The following is a 16867-nucleotide window of genomic DNA, read 5'->3' on the forward strand; positions in this document are numbered from 1 at the left end:
AAAAATTTCTGAGGTAAAAAGTATGTTTTAAGAGTAAAAATGCCTAATACAGGACAAACAGCATCAATGGAGAAAAAAAAGAGTGGAGAGACTTCAAGAACAAAGATGATATACTACACGATCATCTCAATAGATACAGAAAAAGCATCCAGCACTCTTTCATTTTTTAAATCAAATTCAATTAATTAACATATAGTATATTATTAGTTTCAGAGGTAGAGTTCAGTGAATCATCAGTGTTATGTAACACCCAGTGCTTGTTACATCATGTGCCCTCCTTAATGTCCATCACCCAGTTACCCCATCCCCCTACCTCCCACCCCTCCAGCAACCCTCAGTTTGTTTCCTATAATTAAGAGTCTCTGATGGTTTGTCTCCCTCTCTGATTTCATCTTGTTTTATGTTTCCCTCCTTTCCCCTACGCTGTTTTGTTTCTTAAATTCTACACAAGTGAAATCATATAATTGTCTTTCTCTGACTGACTTATTTTGCTCAGCATAATACCCTCTAGTTCCATCCACATCCTTGCAAATGGCAAGATTTCTTTTTTTGATGGCTGAGTAATATTCCATCATATGTACGTACGTACGTATGTATGTATGTATGTGTATACACACACACGTGTGCGCCCACATCTTCTTTACTGATTCATCTATCAATGGATATCTGGGCTCTCCATAGTTCGGCTATTGTGGACATTGCTGCTATAAACACTGCGGTGCAGGTACCCCTTGGGATCATTAATTTGTGTCTTTGGGAAAAATCCCTACTAGTGCAATTGCTGGCTTGTAGGGTAGCTCTATTTGCAACTTTTTGAGGACCCTCCATACTGTTTTCTAGAGTAGCTGCACCAGCTTGCATTCCCACCAACAGTGTAAGAGGGTTCCCTTCCTCTGCAACCTTGCCAACATCCGTCATTTCCTGACTTGTTAATTTTAGTTATTCTGACTGGTGTGAAGTGGTATCTCATTGTGGTTTTGATTTTTATTTCCCTGATCCAGCACTCTTTCATGATAAAGACACTCAATAAACTTAGAATAAAAGGGAACTTTTTCAACCCAAAAAAGGCACCTCTGAAGAAACATACAGCTAACGTAACACTGTCAAAGATCACATGCCTTCCCCCTACAATCAGGAACAAGACAAGACAGGATATCCACTTGAACCACTTCTGTTCAACATTCTATCAGAGGGCAACTAGGCAAGAAAAAAAATAAAAGTCATCCAGATTGGAAAAGAAGAAGTAAAACTATCTCTATTCACAAATGACATGATCCTGTGTACAGAAAATCCTACATGAAAATTATTAGAACTAAAACACAATCGCAACAAGATTACAGGATGTAAGATCAACATATACAAATTAACTGTATTTCTCTAGCAATGGGCAATCTGAAAACAAAATAAAATTAGGAAAACTTGCAATAGCAACTAAAAGAATGCTTAGAAATAATTTTAACAGAAGGGCAAGATCTATACACTGAAAAATGCAAACATTAAAAGAAAATAAAGTGACCTAAATAAATGGACAGTTATCTCATGTTCATGGAATATAAGACTTAGGAGGGCAATACTCCCCAAATTAATCAATAGATTCAGCACAACTGACATAAATCCCAGGTGGTTTGTTTGTGGAAACTGAAAAACTAATCCTAAATTCTTAGGGAAAGGCAAGGGATCCCACGGCCAAAACAATCCTGAAAAAGAACAAAGTTGAAGGAATCACATAGCCTCATTCCAAAACTTAAGTACTACAAAGCCACAATAATTAAGACTGTGATTCTGACATAAGCATAGGCATACAGACTGATAGAGTAGAATTGAGAGTCCAGAAATAAACCCCTTACATTTACGGTCAACTGATTTCTGATAAGAGTGCCAAGACAATTCAATGGAGAAAGAACAGTCTTTTCACACAAATGGTGCTGGGACAACTGGATATCCACATGCAAAAGAATAAAGTTAGACCCCATACCTGATACCATACATAAAAAAATAATACAAAATGGATCACAGACCTAAATATAAGCGCTAAAAGGACACTGAGAAGAAAGTACAGGAGTAGAGAGGTTCATGACCTATGTTAGGTAAAGCCTTCTTAGCTACAACACTAAAAGCAAAAGCAACCAAAGGAAAAAAAATAGATAAACTGGACTTTTTCAAAACTAAACTCAAACCCTTACAACAATAAAAAGACAATCCAATTTAAAAATGGGCAAAGGATTTATATAGACATTTCTCCAAAGAAGATACACACACGGCCATAAACAAATGAAAAAAAATGCTCAATATCATTAGTATTCAGGAAATGCAAATCAAAACCACAATGAGCTATCCCTTCACACCCACTAGGATGGCCAGAATCAAAACAACAGACAACAAGTGTTGACAAGGATGTGGAGGACCCTCACACTGCTGCTGGGTGTGTAAAATGGTACACTTGCTCTAAAAAGCAGTTTGGCAGTGCCACAGAAATAGTTACCATATGACCCAACCCTACTCTTCAGTATATAAATAAAAGAATGACAATATATGCCCACACAAAAACTTGGACATGAATGTTCACAGCAGTATTATTCATAATGACCAAAAAGTGGAAACAATGCAGATGTTCATCAACTGACGAAAGGGTAAAAAAAGCCTGTAACCAGCTAAACACCAGGACTGATTATATCTTTGGATATACATCCATGAAAACCCATGAGGCCAGAGTAATCAACGAAGAGGAAGTTATTTGTCACCATTTCATACAGCTATTACTCCTTACTTTAAAAATTAAAATTTTATTTATAAAACTAAAATTGGTAATTAAAAGGTAAGAAACTAAGCATTTAACCTGCCTTTCTAGAGGCACTATATGTCAATGTAGCCAAATAGGGCCAGATGATGAGAGGAAACTTCTATTTTACATAAGAATAGATACCAATAAACGGTAAGTGTGATAACGTTAATTCAACTATCTAGGAAAATGTTAGTATTTCTTAGAAAATGCCTGTTAAGTTATTCAGAGATAGGAGGGTCAGGATTTCTGAAATGTACTTTAAAATACTTCAGCATAAAACAATATAAAACAAAAGCACATTTTTAAAAAAATCAAAACTTTTAAGAACATCTTATATAATGTTAAAAGATGTAGCTTTCAGGGGCGCCTGGGTGGCTCAGTCATTAAGCGTCTGCCTCCGGCTCAGGTCATCATCCCGGAGTCTTGGGATCGAGTCCCACATGGGGCTCGCTGCTCAGCGGGAAGCCTGCCTCTCCCTCTCCCACTCCCCCTGCTTGTGTTCCCTCTCTCGCTGTGTCTCTCTCTGTCAAATAAATAAATTCTTAAAAAAAAAAAATGTAGCTTTCAAGGAAATAATAAACTTGACATTAAGAAAAAAAAAAAAAGAAGATCCAAAGCCCCTGACAAGTAGAATTGTCTCAGTGGATCAAAACTGATCAACGAGGATGGGTTTTTCATGAATCCAGTAAGATCACTTGGGAGTTTTGCTCTGCCTAATATGAAACCATAATAAATGCTCCTTATGTGTTTGCAAGTTTTAGAATAATTTATAAAACAGAAAATTAGTTAAAATAAAATAAAATAAAATATATAGTTAAAATAAAAAAACCCAATATTACACACATACAATGTGACAAAAACTAAAAAACTGAAAGATAAGAAAGCAGCTGGATGATAGTTTGAGTATGTTAAACTCATCTCCTGTAACGGGGAGCAGAGAGATCTTACTTAAAGTTAATTAAATAAGAGGTACATTACTTGAAGTTAAAATGGTAAATCGGTAGAAAATCTAAAACTGTGAATAGTGGTTACATCTCTGTCTGACAGGTGCAAAGGAAAAGACTTTCACTCTTCTCCAACACTTTAATTTTTTGTGGGCCATATCCATGTACTATTTTTACAATTTAGCTCGGCGTGGAGCCTGCTGAAGATTCTCCCTCTGCCCCTCCTTACCCTCAAAAAGTGCCATATAAAATTATGTTAACAATATGATTTTAAACATTTAAAGTATCAAACTCAAAATATTCTGCCACCTGCTACTTTTATTTATCAACTCATATCGAGACATCTTTCACTGCTAGCATAAACAATTGACCCTGGAATAACAGGGGTTTGAACTGCCCAGGTGCACTTATATGTGCATTTTTTTTGGTAAGTACAGTATTGTAAATGTATTTTCTTCTATGATTTTCTTTTTTTAAAGATTTTATTTGAGAGAGAGAGAGAGAGAGAGAAGGTGCGGACGTGGGAGGGGAAGGGGCAAAGCCAGAGAGAGTGGGACGAGCAGACTCCCAGCTGAGTGCAGAGCTCGAAGCTGAGGTTGATCCCAGGATCCTGAGATCATGATCTGAGCTGAAGTCAGACACTTAACTGACTGAGCCACCCAGGCACCCCTCTCCTATGACTTTTTTTAAAGATTTTATTTTTATTTATTTGAGAGAGAGAGCACAAGTGGGGGGTAGGGGCAGAGGGAGAGGGAGAAGCAGACTCCCCAGTGAGCAGGGATCCTGATAGTGGGCTATTCCAGGACCCTGGGATCATGACCTGAGCCGAAGGCAGACGCTTCACCAACTGAGCCACCCAAGCGACCTATGATTTTCTTAGTAACATTTTTTTTCTAGCTCACTTTAAGAATACCCATATACAATACAAGTAACATACAAAATATGGTTGACCAGCTGTTTGTGTTTTCAGTAAGGTTTCTGGTCAACAGAAGGCTATTAATAGTTAAGTTCTACGCAATCAAAAATTACACTGCATGATTTTTGACTGAACCGGAGGTGTTGGTGCCCCAACCCCCGTGTTGTTCAAGGGTCAGCTATAGATACCTTGGGGCACCTGGGTGGCTCAGTTGCTTAAGCATCTGCCTTCGGCTTAGGTCATGATCTCCCGGTTCTGGGATCCTGCCCTGTATCAGGCTTCCTGCTCAGTGGGGAGTCTGCTTCTCCTTCATTCTCTTACCAACACCCCTCCCCCCCCACCCCATGCAAACTCACTCTCTCTTAAATAAAATCTTAAAAAAAAACCCCAAAACCCTATATATACACCTATCTCACTACTTCTGTCAACTGTGTAGCATTCCTCTAGACCTTTATGAAGGATGCCTTTATCAATTCATGCAACACAGAATTGCCCCATTACCCCGGGCGTGTGTCAGGGTAGATCCTGTTCTGGCATTGGAGATACAAAAGTGAACAAAGCAAAGTCCTTGACCTGATGGAGTTTATATTCCAGTGGGGGAGGGGGGGAAGAGTCAGACAAAGAAGTAAATTATAGCAGGTCAGCTGGTGATAAGACTAAGGAGAAAAACAAAGTAGGACACAGCAGCTAGGCTCTGTGTGGGGTGGGCAGGGAGGAGTTGCTCTTTCCTACAGTTAACTACGGTATGCCTTTCTAATAGGGTAAACTGAGGTAGAGACTAGAGACTGAGAGGGAGCAGGGCATGCTTACTTACTATGGGGGAGAAGAATGTTAAGGCAACACCAAGTGCAAAGGGCCTGAGGTAAGAACATGCCAGGTACCTTTGAGAAGGCAAGGTAGCCAGTGTGGATGGAATCCGGTAGAGAAGGGAGAGGGTGGTAAGAGATGGTACAATGGGAAGAAACAGCCCATGCAAGGGCTTTATGTGCCATTTTCAGCACCTTTGAGCAGGTGTGACTGAATCACTCTGATCTGTTGAGAACAGATTAAAAGGAAACAAAGGCCGGAGAAAAGAATCCAGCTGGGAGGCTAGTACCATAACTTCAGCGGGAGACCATGGTTTAGCTGAAGTAGCAGTAGTGAAGGGATTAGAAGTGGTAGGATTCTGAACATATTCTCAACAGTAAGTAATTTGCTGATGGATTTGTAACGGGGATATAAAATAAAGAGAAGAGACAAGCATGACTCCATGGTTTTTAAACAATTTGAAGGAGAGTTGACCGTTACTGAGATGTGGAAGGCCTTGGAAGAAATGGGTTTGGAGCAGGGGGACAGAATAAAGAATTCAGTTTTGGACATACTAGATTTGATATGCTTATTAGACATAAAGAGGGGCGCCTGAGTGGATCTGTCAGCTAAGCCTCTGCCTTTGGCTCAGGTCAGGATCCCAGGTTCCTGGGATGGAACCCTACGTTGGTCTCTCTGCTCAGTGGGGGGCCTGCCTCTCCCTCTCTCTGCTGCTTCCCCTGCTTGTATGCCTACTATCTCTCTGTCAAATAAATAAAATAAAATAAAATAAAATAAAATAAAATAAAATAAAAAAGACAAAGAAAAGACTAGTGGCACCTGACTACATAGGTTTGGAATTCAGGGCAGGGTTCTGGGCTGGAGATACAAACTTGGAAAAGCTCTGCATATGGGTGATAATTAAAGCAAAGAAACTAAATGAGATTACGTAGAGAATAAAGGTAGACAAAAGTCTGAAGCCTGAGCCCTGGGGCACTCCACTGTTTCGTGGTCTGGGAAATGAGGAAGAACCAAAAGAATGGAAGCCAAGAGAAGAGCATGTGCTTGGAGAAGGGAGTCATCAACTGTGGCTTATGAATCACGCGGGACAGATAAGTTCTGAGAACGATCCCTGGGGTTAGCAGTGTGGAGGTCATAGATACCCTCATTCCAAGCTCCTCTGAAACAGTGGTGAAGGGAAAATGCTTCCAATTTCTGTAATTATAAACAATACAATAAACATCTTTGTATAGTTTTACTGGAATGGAGTTTCTGGACTCCAGGATACATATATTTAACACTCAGATACATTACCGACTTGTCCAAGTGACTGTACCAATTCAGAGTCAGTATAAAACTTGCATGTGTGTCTAAACTGTAACCTACACTGAGGATTATCAAACGTATCTGTCCTTGACACTTTGATAGGTCAAAAGTGTTACCTGGTTATGTTCGGCATTTCTCCATGGCTGACGGTAAGCATTTTTCATATTATTAGTCATTTGTCTTTTTCCCCTGTAAAACTGTCTGCTCATAGCCTTTGCCTATCTTTTTGGAAACTGCTTATCTTTATTGACTCACAGCATTTCCCTTTTGCCTTCTTCTTTCTCTGTATTACTAAGCTTATACCCTGGCTGGAACTACAGAGAAGCAAAGAGATTCAGAACTGTACCAAACCATTTAGGCCTTTCTTTTCATACTTTCTTTTCTTTTTTTTTTTTTTTAAGATTTTATTTATTTATGTGACAGAGAGACAACCAGCGAGAGAGGGAACACAGCAGGGGAGAGGGAGAGGAAGAAGCAGGCTCCCAGCCGAGGAGCCCGATGTGGGACTCGATCCCGGAACGCCGGGATCACGCCCTGAGCCGAAGGCAGATGCTTAACCGCTGTGCCACCCAGGTGCCCCTTTTCATACTCTTTCAATGACAGGACGATCATTTTCTTACTCTTCTCTGCCATCTCTCTTCTACATGAGAACAATCCGGCTGTAGCATCTGCAACTCCTCTGACAGCCTGAGTGTACTAGCTGATAGGACTGAGCAGGTGGTTATCCTGCTCAGTCACCCAACCCCAGCCTGCATGCCCATACCTTTTATGGAAGTCTTGCTCACATTAGGGGACTGAGTTTTGCTGATCAAAATCCTGTGTGCTTTTTTTTTTTTTTTTTTAAGATTTTATTTATTTATTTGAGACAGTGAGAGAGAGAGAGGGAGGGAGGGTGGGAGGGAGAGAGAGAAGCAGACTCCTTGCTGAGCAGGGAGCCCAATGTGGGGCTCAATCCCAGGACCCCAAGATCATGATCTGAGCCGAAGGCAGACACTTAACCGACTGAGCCACCCAGGCACCCCTCCTGTGTACTTAACCATATGCCTGTCATATAGTGGGCATTCAGTAAGTATTTGTGCAATGAACAAAGGGAACTCCCCTCAAGGGAAATGGAGATAGCTTTTAAGGCAATAAAAGAATATAAGGACAAATAAACCTCTGATTATCCAAGGTTTTGCCTGAGAAAGTTAGATCTGAGATGAAGATTTAATAGTCAGTGAATAGTAAACACACAATGTAATTCATACGTACACACACAGACAGACACATTCTCTAGAACAATACTATAGAGAACCATGACATTCTCATACCAACTATGGCATACTGCTGTCAGGCCCACCCACAGGATTATATTGGTCAATTCTCCCATTTTATGTTGTGTTTCTTTTGCCACCCACGGATAAAATTATACTGCCTTCACACACAAAAAAATTCCTTTGATGATTAAAAAATTCTGTAAATTTAAAAGTTGTAATATTTTCTTGAGGAAAAGCAATTAACTGTAAGAAAGTATTCCAAACAGTGCACAATGGTTCCCTATCTAATTATTTCAAAATTTTCATTTCCTTTCCTTAAGGCACCCACCATTCTCATGGCCTTTAATACACAACTGCATGTGGATTAATGACTCAGAATCCACAAAGCAAATAAAGAGGAAATTTAGGTTGTAAGTGAGGAAAATGGACCAGCAGAAGAGAAAAATATTTGGATCATTGGTGATATCAGCTCTGAAAGAGGCCCCTAAAAATGGAATAGGGAAATGGGGCTTTCTTTTGCTTCACACCATCCATAGTCGGGCACAGAAATAAAAAAAAAATAACTTTTGAGTCAAACTGCATTATAATTTGGCAAATACAGGTAGGGTCAATTTTCATAGTACTCAAATTCTTGGTTCTTTAAGGAGAGAGAAAGAAGCAAGATGAAAACGGCCAACCAGTAGCCAAATATTCCTGGAAAAAGTAACTGTGAAGAGGTGAGAAAGGCAAGCATACAGGTCACCCAAATACCACAGAGGGAAAATGACTGGCAAACATGCTACAGAATGCCTGCCTACATGCTAAAATTTTACTGACCTGAATACTGCTTCAAATAAGTGATGCCTGGAGTTTGGAAGGTTTGTTTTTGTTTTTTTTTAATTAGACACGTACTTTGGCTGTAATGGAATTCGATCTGTACCTTCTTTACTTCTCTGTCAACCTAAAACCACATTTTCTTTCTTTTTTTTAAGTTTATTTGCTTCTTAAAAAAAAAAAAAGATTTTATTTATTTATCTGAGAGAGCAAGAGAGCACGTAAGTATGGGGGGGGGGGGGGACACAAGCAGACTGAGCACTGAGCTTCAAAGCCCAACATGGGGCTTGATCCCACGACCCAGAGATCATGACCTGAGCCAAAACCAAGAGTCGGATGCCCAACAACTGAGCCACCCAGGCGCTCCTGCTGTGCTCGGACTTTAGGAAAGCAGTCTCTCTCAGCCCCTTGTACCAAGGGAGCTACAGGGCAACAAGGATCTGCCATCCACTCAGCCACGGTACTCACCGAAACGAAAGTGAAGCAGAGGCCAGCTCCCCTCTGTGCCAGCTGCTCCGTGTCCAGCCGAGGTTTTGCGAGCATCACGGACATCAGGGTGGGCAGAGCGGACTGCTCCTCTGACACGTCCTTTGCAGCGCTGCCATCTAAGCCATAGAGGGGCTGTTCTACTCGCCGCTGGAAAACATTAAACAGAACACACAAATTACATGAGAAAGAAGACCTGAAACTGCCAAAACATATAACAGATTAAAACACAGTTATCGAAAATAAGAGTATTTTGAAAAACACCTTCTCTGAAAACAAATGTGGAAAGCATAACAACAGTATCACTGGACTGTAACCTATCTATAAATCTGAGTTAATATCTCACTCGAACTCTGTAAAATTACATTTTAATTGCTCTTTATTTGCATAACTGCATTTGCAGTTTACTTTGTAGACTTCAACAAATCAACTTCAAAATACCCTCAAACCTACAAAAGAAATGTTATTTCTATCCTGTAGGTAAATGAAGATTAAGACAGTTGTCCCCTAATTTACAGGCAGAGTTTCACTCTCAATTCTATCCTCACCACACTATACTTAGATGCAAAAATCAAAAATAAATACAAGCAAAACAAGCTCCATAGAACACTAAAAGAATAATATAACACAATTATGTATGGTTTATTCAAGAAATGTAAAAATGGTTCATTATTAGCAAATCTACTGATATAATTCATTACGTTAATGGTAGGGGAAGGAGAATCAAGATTCTTCCCTTTAGGTGCCAAAAAGGATTTGCACATTGTTGGGCAACTTTTAAAAAACAAGAACAAATAACATTGGAAGTATCCATCTTTAATATGACAGAGTATTTTTTCAGAAATCAACATAAATTAATGGTGCCGTACCACAGACACTTCCATCAAGGTTAGGAAAACTAGACGGGATAACATGCTAATATCACAAATATCTCAACATTATTATAGACGGTTTAGCCAATGTGATAAGGGGGGAAAATGAGGCATAAACACTGGAAAATATTAAAGACTGGAAAGTGTCATTTTTGGATGATATAACTATTCACAAAGGAAACTAAGCAAAACAACAAGAGTTCAGTAAGATGGCTGAATTTAAAATAAATATACAAAAATCAATTGCTACCCCATAAACAAATAATTAGTATCAGAATATGTAATGGAAGAAAAAACAGATTCAAACTCTTCAAAAATCTATAAAATAGAAATAAGTTTAGAAATAAACTTAAGAAATATGAGCGTTACATATAAAGAAAAACCACAGCTTCACTGACAGGTGTAAAACATGACCTACACAGTGATACCACGCTCCTGCATTCAAATTTTATAGATGTCAAATCTTTCTAAAAGCCAATGCTTAAGGCTTTTTGTTTACTTTTGTTTTTCTTTTTTTTCTTTTTTTTCTGCAAGAGAGAGTGTTATGGTGGTGTAGCGATCACAGAGGTTAACTCTTGCTTTCTTTTGGGGGGTTGTTTTTGTGGAATTTCACACATTAATTCTGAGGTTCACTTGGAAAAATAATCAAGATTAGCCACATAAGTTTTGATAAAGAAGAGCAGGGAAACTTGACTAGTTATTCAAACATGCTACAAAACAACATAACTCTATCAGTATAATACTGGTACATGAACAGACCAATCAATTAGTGGCACAGAATAAAAAACTCAAGAAACAGACCCATATAATACAGATATACAATTTGCGATTAAAGTGTATTTCAGATTAGTGGGAACTTTTTAAAAAGACGGCAGGATATTTGCATAGGTATTAGAAAAAAGGGAAAAGTAGACTGCTTCCTTATACATAAAAATCATAAGAAAATATAAACAAGTACTTTTATGACTTCCTAGTGGTGAAGGACTTTTTAAACATGACATTAAAAATGCAAACCATATAGGAACATCTTAGAATAACACAAAACCAGTAAGACATAAAGGAAAAACACTGATAAATTTGACTCCAAATTTTTTTTACCCAAATGGCAAAAGTCAACACAAAGTTTAAAGACAAAATTACAAACAGGCAAAAATGTTTACCATATAAATGACAATGAGTTAACAATCCTAAAAAATAATGTGTTCCTACTCATCAGGAAGAAAAAACCCAAATACTCCAATAAATCAATGGCAAAGAGCCTATATACGCATGAAAAGAGAAATCCAACAGGCCATTAAACTAATGAAAAGACGTTTAACATCACTAATGAAGAAATGCAAGGTAAAACAAGGTATTCTTCTCACTGACAAAGACTACTACACTAAACTTTAGTATTAAGAGGACAGTATGCAGAAACTGGGACCCACAAACTGCTGATAATCTGCTAGCAATTATGGGATGACATTTTAAAGTAAGTATATTCTTTGACCAGGAATTATAGTTTGGAAATTTATCCAAAGGAAAAGAAATGCCTAAGTACACATATATAAAAAAGGACATTCATCACAGCACTATTTATAGGATATAAAAATGTTTACAGGATATTGGTTAAATAAATAAGCAACAGAAATGAGGAAGTCAATTACATGAACATACATGTATACATTTATGTCCACTAAACTCTTTAATAATAGTTCTTCTGGAGAAGACTTTCTATTTTACCACTTCTGAATTGTTGGACTTTCATAGTCAGCATGTATTCCTTCATCAGGAAAAACTACTTAACATTTTCATTTTAGAAAATAAAAGTAAAATAAACCAAAATGATCCCGACAAAGGAATTTAACTTTTTAATCTGTAAGTAGAATCTACCTCCTTGAGACCAACACTCCTACCCCAACCAAATGCAATTATTTAAATTCAGGCTCCAAAGCACTCGTGATACCCAATCACAACAATATCTGCACTACTTGGGAGAGTGTATCTCTGAAGCCGCAATACTAAAATTAATCATTCTGTTATGTACTCAATAAATATTTGCCAAGGGCTGAAAGATTTTAGAGTATTTCTGGAAACACGGCAGGTTAGGATGTTTGAACTAACCTTCCCTTAGAAAATAATCATAAAAATAAGGCAAAATACGGGGAAAAAGATATTAAAAGCACTGGAGAGTTGATAAAATAGTAGGGATCTGCCAGGGCAAAATCTAAGGGAAATTAGGAACACAAGACACATAAATGAAGCACCAAAGTCACATTTGCCCTAAGGGTACCTGCTGATCCTGAATTTCCATTTCCAGGGTACATGGTGCCAAGCAGATAATCAAAGGCCAAACAAAGTCCAACTGGGGGCAGGGAGTTCAACTGGAAACCCTTCACACTTCAAGCTTCTAGGGCTTCCAAAGGATTACATTCTCAGGGAAAATGTAAACCAGAAGAAAAATTTCCTCCACCCTCAGGGAACTACAAGGAAGTTGCCTTGGCAATGCAGGAGGCAGGAGCTCCCCTGAGAAATGTTAACACAATCCAGATCAATACTGAATGGGTAGATGAAACAAACAAACAAAAGAAATCAAACAAACAAAATGCAAGCCACAAATTCAGTAGCTGAAAGTAGTACTGGATGGGTGAAATCTCTAGGCACTTGAAAAAGCAAATAAAAATTTTCCCTGGAGGAACACATCTTTGTCTTAGATCTCAAAGAAATTTCACAAACTATTTTTCAGGAACAATGAGCAGCACACAGTCAAAAAAAAAAAAAGAAAAAAAATACAAAGCATAAAAGAAATAAAGCCTGGAGCAACAGCTAGGAGTAACAAATAGATTCATACAAGAGACAACAAACAGATTCATAAAAGCTTCAAATGCCAGAATTATCAAATACAGATTATAAAACAAGGTCTACTAGACTACAAAAAATAATAAGAGAAGATGAGCTTGAAAATACCAGCAGGGAACATAAAATAACAAAAATTAAGAATTCAGTGGAGTTAACAGCAAGTTAGATACAACAAAACAGAGAATCTGGGAACTGAAAGGCAAGAAACTATCCAGAATGGAGCAGATGGAGACAAAAAGAAAATAGAAAAAAGAAGTTAAAAGGCAAGATGATAAGGTGAGATGGTCTAACATACAATTAATTGGAATTTCACAGGAAGAAGAAAAAGAAACAGGACAGAAATAATATTTGAAGAGACAATGGCTAATAATTATCCAGAACCGGTACAAGACCCAACAAGGAAGCCCAACAAATCACAAGCAAGAGCATTAAAAGAACGCATCATAGTGAAACTACAGAACACCACGGATAAAGATTTTTAAAGCAGCCAGGGGAAAAAAGGCACAGATACTTTCATAGAAATAAGAAGTAAATGAAAATTGTTTTTTTCAATAGTAATAATGGGAGCCAGAAGATGGTAATAATACATTCAACTGTTAAGAGGGGGGGGGGGGGGAAGCCAAACTAACATACACAGCAAAAACACCTTTCAAGAATAAAAGCAAAATAAAGTTATTTAAGCCAACAAAAACCTAGAAAGTTAACTCCCCAGCAGATACATATAAAAGAATACTAAAGGGGTACTTCAAGCAAAGGGAAAGTGACCCTAGGTGGAAGGTGTAAGATGCAAAAAGGAAAAAAGTACAAAGAAAGATGTAAATGAACACTGGCGGCATAAAATAATAATGTTGTATGAGGCTAAAAAAAACAAAACAAAACAAAATACAAACATATACCACCACCACCAAGTTAGCAGCAAGTAAATGGAGTTAATGTTCTGACATCATCCTTTCTCTGAGAGGAGGATAAAGACACTCTTAACACCAAACCTAGGCACACTGAAGATACATGTGGCAATCTCTAAGAGAACATGGAACAGGACCTAGCTACGAGCAGAGGATGAGAATACGAAAGGATTCCCACCACCCCCCCAAAAAACCCAACCCAAATAAAGGCAAGAAATGAAAGAAAAAGGGACAGAGAATATGCAGGATAAGTGGAAAACACATTAAAAGATGGTGTATTTAAACCCAATATAATGATAATTAAATTAAATGCAAATAAAATAAATGCTAAAGTTAAAAAAATACTTCAGACTAAATAAAGAAAAAATTCAACAATATATTCTTCAGGTATATTAAAAACATAATAATGACAAGTTGATAGTATAAAAATGGAAATACCTATGCCATACAATGGTTCGGATATACTGAATATCAGATTTAATGCATTTAGAGCAAAAAGTATTGCAAGAGATGAAGAGAGTCACTTAATAATGTACAAAGCAAAAATATAAATACAAGAAGAAACAAACAACTCCCACAACCATGAGAGATACGAATACAGCTCTCTTAGTAACTGCTAGAACAAACAGCCCAAAACCAGAATACAGAAAATTTAAACACTGTGACTAAATGCCACGATTAACAAAATTGACTTAATGACAAAATGAAACTATTTTGTTCAGGGATGCATACATGGTCAAACTGTAAGAAATAGCAAATTATAATCACAAAAATTAGAACAGTGGTTGTTTCCAGGGTAGAGGGAGAGAGTTGTAATCAGAGAAGAGCACACAGGTTTCCAGGGTACTGGAAATATTTTACTTCTTGACCTAAGTAATGATTACATGCAGTTAACTTTATAATGATTTCCTGGAAACGTTTTTTTGTGAAGGGCAGACAAATATTTCAGGCTTTTTAGGCCACATATCATGTCTGCGATATATTCTTCTTTGTCTCTACAACTCTAAAAATCTAAAAGTCGCTCTTAGCTTTCCAGCTGTGGGCTGCAGTTTACCAAACTCCTGCATTCAAAGGCTCGTGTTTTAGGTCCTTTTTTGTTTTCAACAAAAAATACAAAAGAACCACTTAGGGGAAAAAAGCTAAAGTAATTCTTTATCCATTGATTCTTCCTTTCAACAGTTCTGAACACCTACTGTTTGTGCCAAGCACTGTTTTGGGTATTAGAGATTGAAAACTGAGTAAGATATTATCTCTTCATGTCAAGACGAGGAAAAAGAAAAAAATATATATCTTTATGTAGTAAGTACTAAGAGATGGAAACAGCAATAAACAATAAAGCAAAGTCCCTGCTCTCATGGGATTAACATTCTAGTGGAAGAAGATGGGCAACATATTAACCATATAGTTAAAAATTATTAAATAAAAATATTAAAATTATACCACACACCAATGACCGTGAATGATCTACAACAACATACAACAATATGGATGCATCTCATAGAAGAAATGTTGAATGAAAGAAGCCAGACATAAGATTATATATTGTATGACTCCTTTCATACAAAGTACAAAAACAGAAAAAAACCCATCTATGCTGTTAGAAGTCAGGATAGTGCCTATCCCCAATGGCAGGGAGGGAGGTAATAACTGGCAGAGAGCATAGGGGGTTTGCGGAAAGGGAGCTGGTAAAATTTCTTTCTTGTGTTGGAATATTTTAAACACTTTAATTGGCTTAAAAGTTAAGAAAAATAGGGGCACCTGGCCGGCTCAGTCAGTGGAGCACACGACTCTTGATTTCTGGGGTTGTAAGTTTGAGCCCCACTTTGGGTATAGAGGTTACTTAACAAAAATTTCTTTAACTGAATGACTGAATGAATAAATAAATAAATGTTAAGAAAAATAAAGACATAAGCCTCCTCGACAGTTACCTAAAAAACCTCAACCTAACCAGTTCTACACATCAAATATTTCTAACATGTTTAAATACAAGGATGACCAAATAACAGCCACATTTTCGAGTCGAATGCATTCTCCTAAGTGCTTTAATAACCGTAGTCACCCTAATGAATGCATGACTTTATGAGACAGAAGAGGGGAAGAGGCGCTTTCTCCGTACTTTAATGCAGAAGACTCAATCACTTCGGAAAAAAGCACTGCTACCCAACTCTGCTGAGGCAGCAGAGTCAAACAACGCTCCTAAAAAGAGACCTAGCACAAACACTGATCTCAGGGGGACCCCTTTTCTCCAAGATCCCAAAGCAATACCTGAGGCATCAGCGGCCAGGACACACTCTTGAGTATAAAGATCTTGTATGGTATCAAGAAATTATCTCAAGACACACAAATAAATTCACACGAAAATCCCGTATTTGCTAGCTAGCTCAGAGAGCGGCAATCTTGGCACCGGTGACATCTGGAGCAGGTAACCGTATTGTGGGGCCTGTTGTGTGTAAGATGTTTACCAGCGTTTCTGGCCTCTGCCTAGTAGATGCCCACAGCTCCCTCTTCTGACCCTCTAGTTGTGATCAAAAATTACTCCAACACTGCCCCACGTCCCCTGAGGCAAAACTATCCCCAGTTGAGAACCACTAACTTTGCTAAAATGTTTTTTAGGACCTTCAATTCTCACTTAATGGAAGGAAATGGGGGGCGGGGGCACCTGGCTGGCTCAGTTAGTAGAGCCTGCGACTCTTGATCTCAGGGTTGTGACTTCAAGCCCCACATTGGGTGTAGAGATTATGTAAAAATTAAAAATCTTAAAAAAAAAAGGAAACAAATCTATATCTCAAATTTGTGTAACATTAGCTTCTCTATCACATCACTGAGAAAGCCTTGAAAATAAATCAAATGCCAGGAGCTGACCAATTTTTTTAAAAAACAGAATTCAATTAATAGGAACATGAAAGGTTGGCAAGGATAAAAACCTAGTATCTGAACTGGCTT

General features: G+C 38.0%; 1 protein-coding gene across 6 annotated transcripts in view; it reads right to left on the reverse strand.

Annotated features, from left to right (window-relative positions):
* TLK2 (tousled like kinase 2) overlaps positions 1–16867 on the reverse strand; it is a 107471-nt gene that overhangs the window by 47888 nt on the left and 42716 nt on the right. For all 6 annotated transcript variants that reach the window (XM_048225399.2, XM_026512541.4, XM_026512540.4 and 3 more), the window contains one exon: positions 9292–9459. In XM_048225399.2, coding sequence (XP_048081356.1) covers positions 9292–9459 — 168 coding nt within the window. The remainder of the gene's footprint in view (positions 1–9291; positions 9460–16867) is intronic.

Source organism: Ursus arctos, unplaced genomic scaffold, assembly GCF_023065955.2.
Source record: "Ursus arctos isolate Adak ecotype North America unplaced genomic scaffold, UrsArc2.0 scaffold_24, whole genome shotgun sequence".
NCBI lineage: Eukaryota > Metazoa > Chordata > Mammalia > Carnivora > Ursidae > Ursus > Ursus arctos.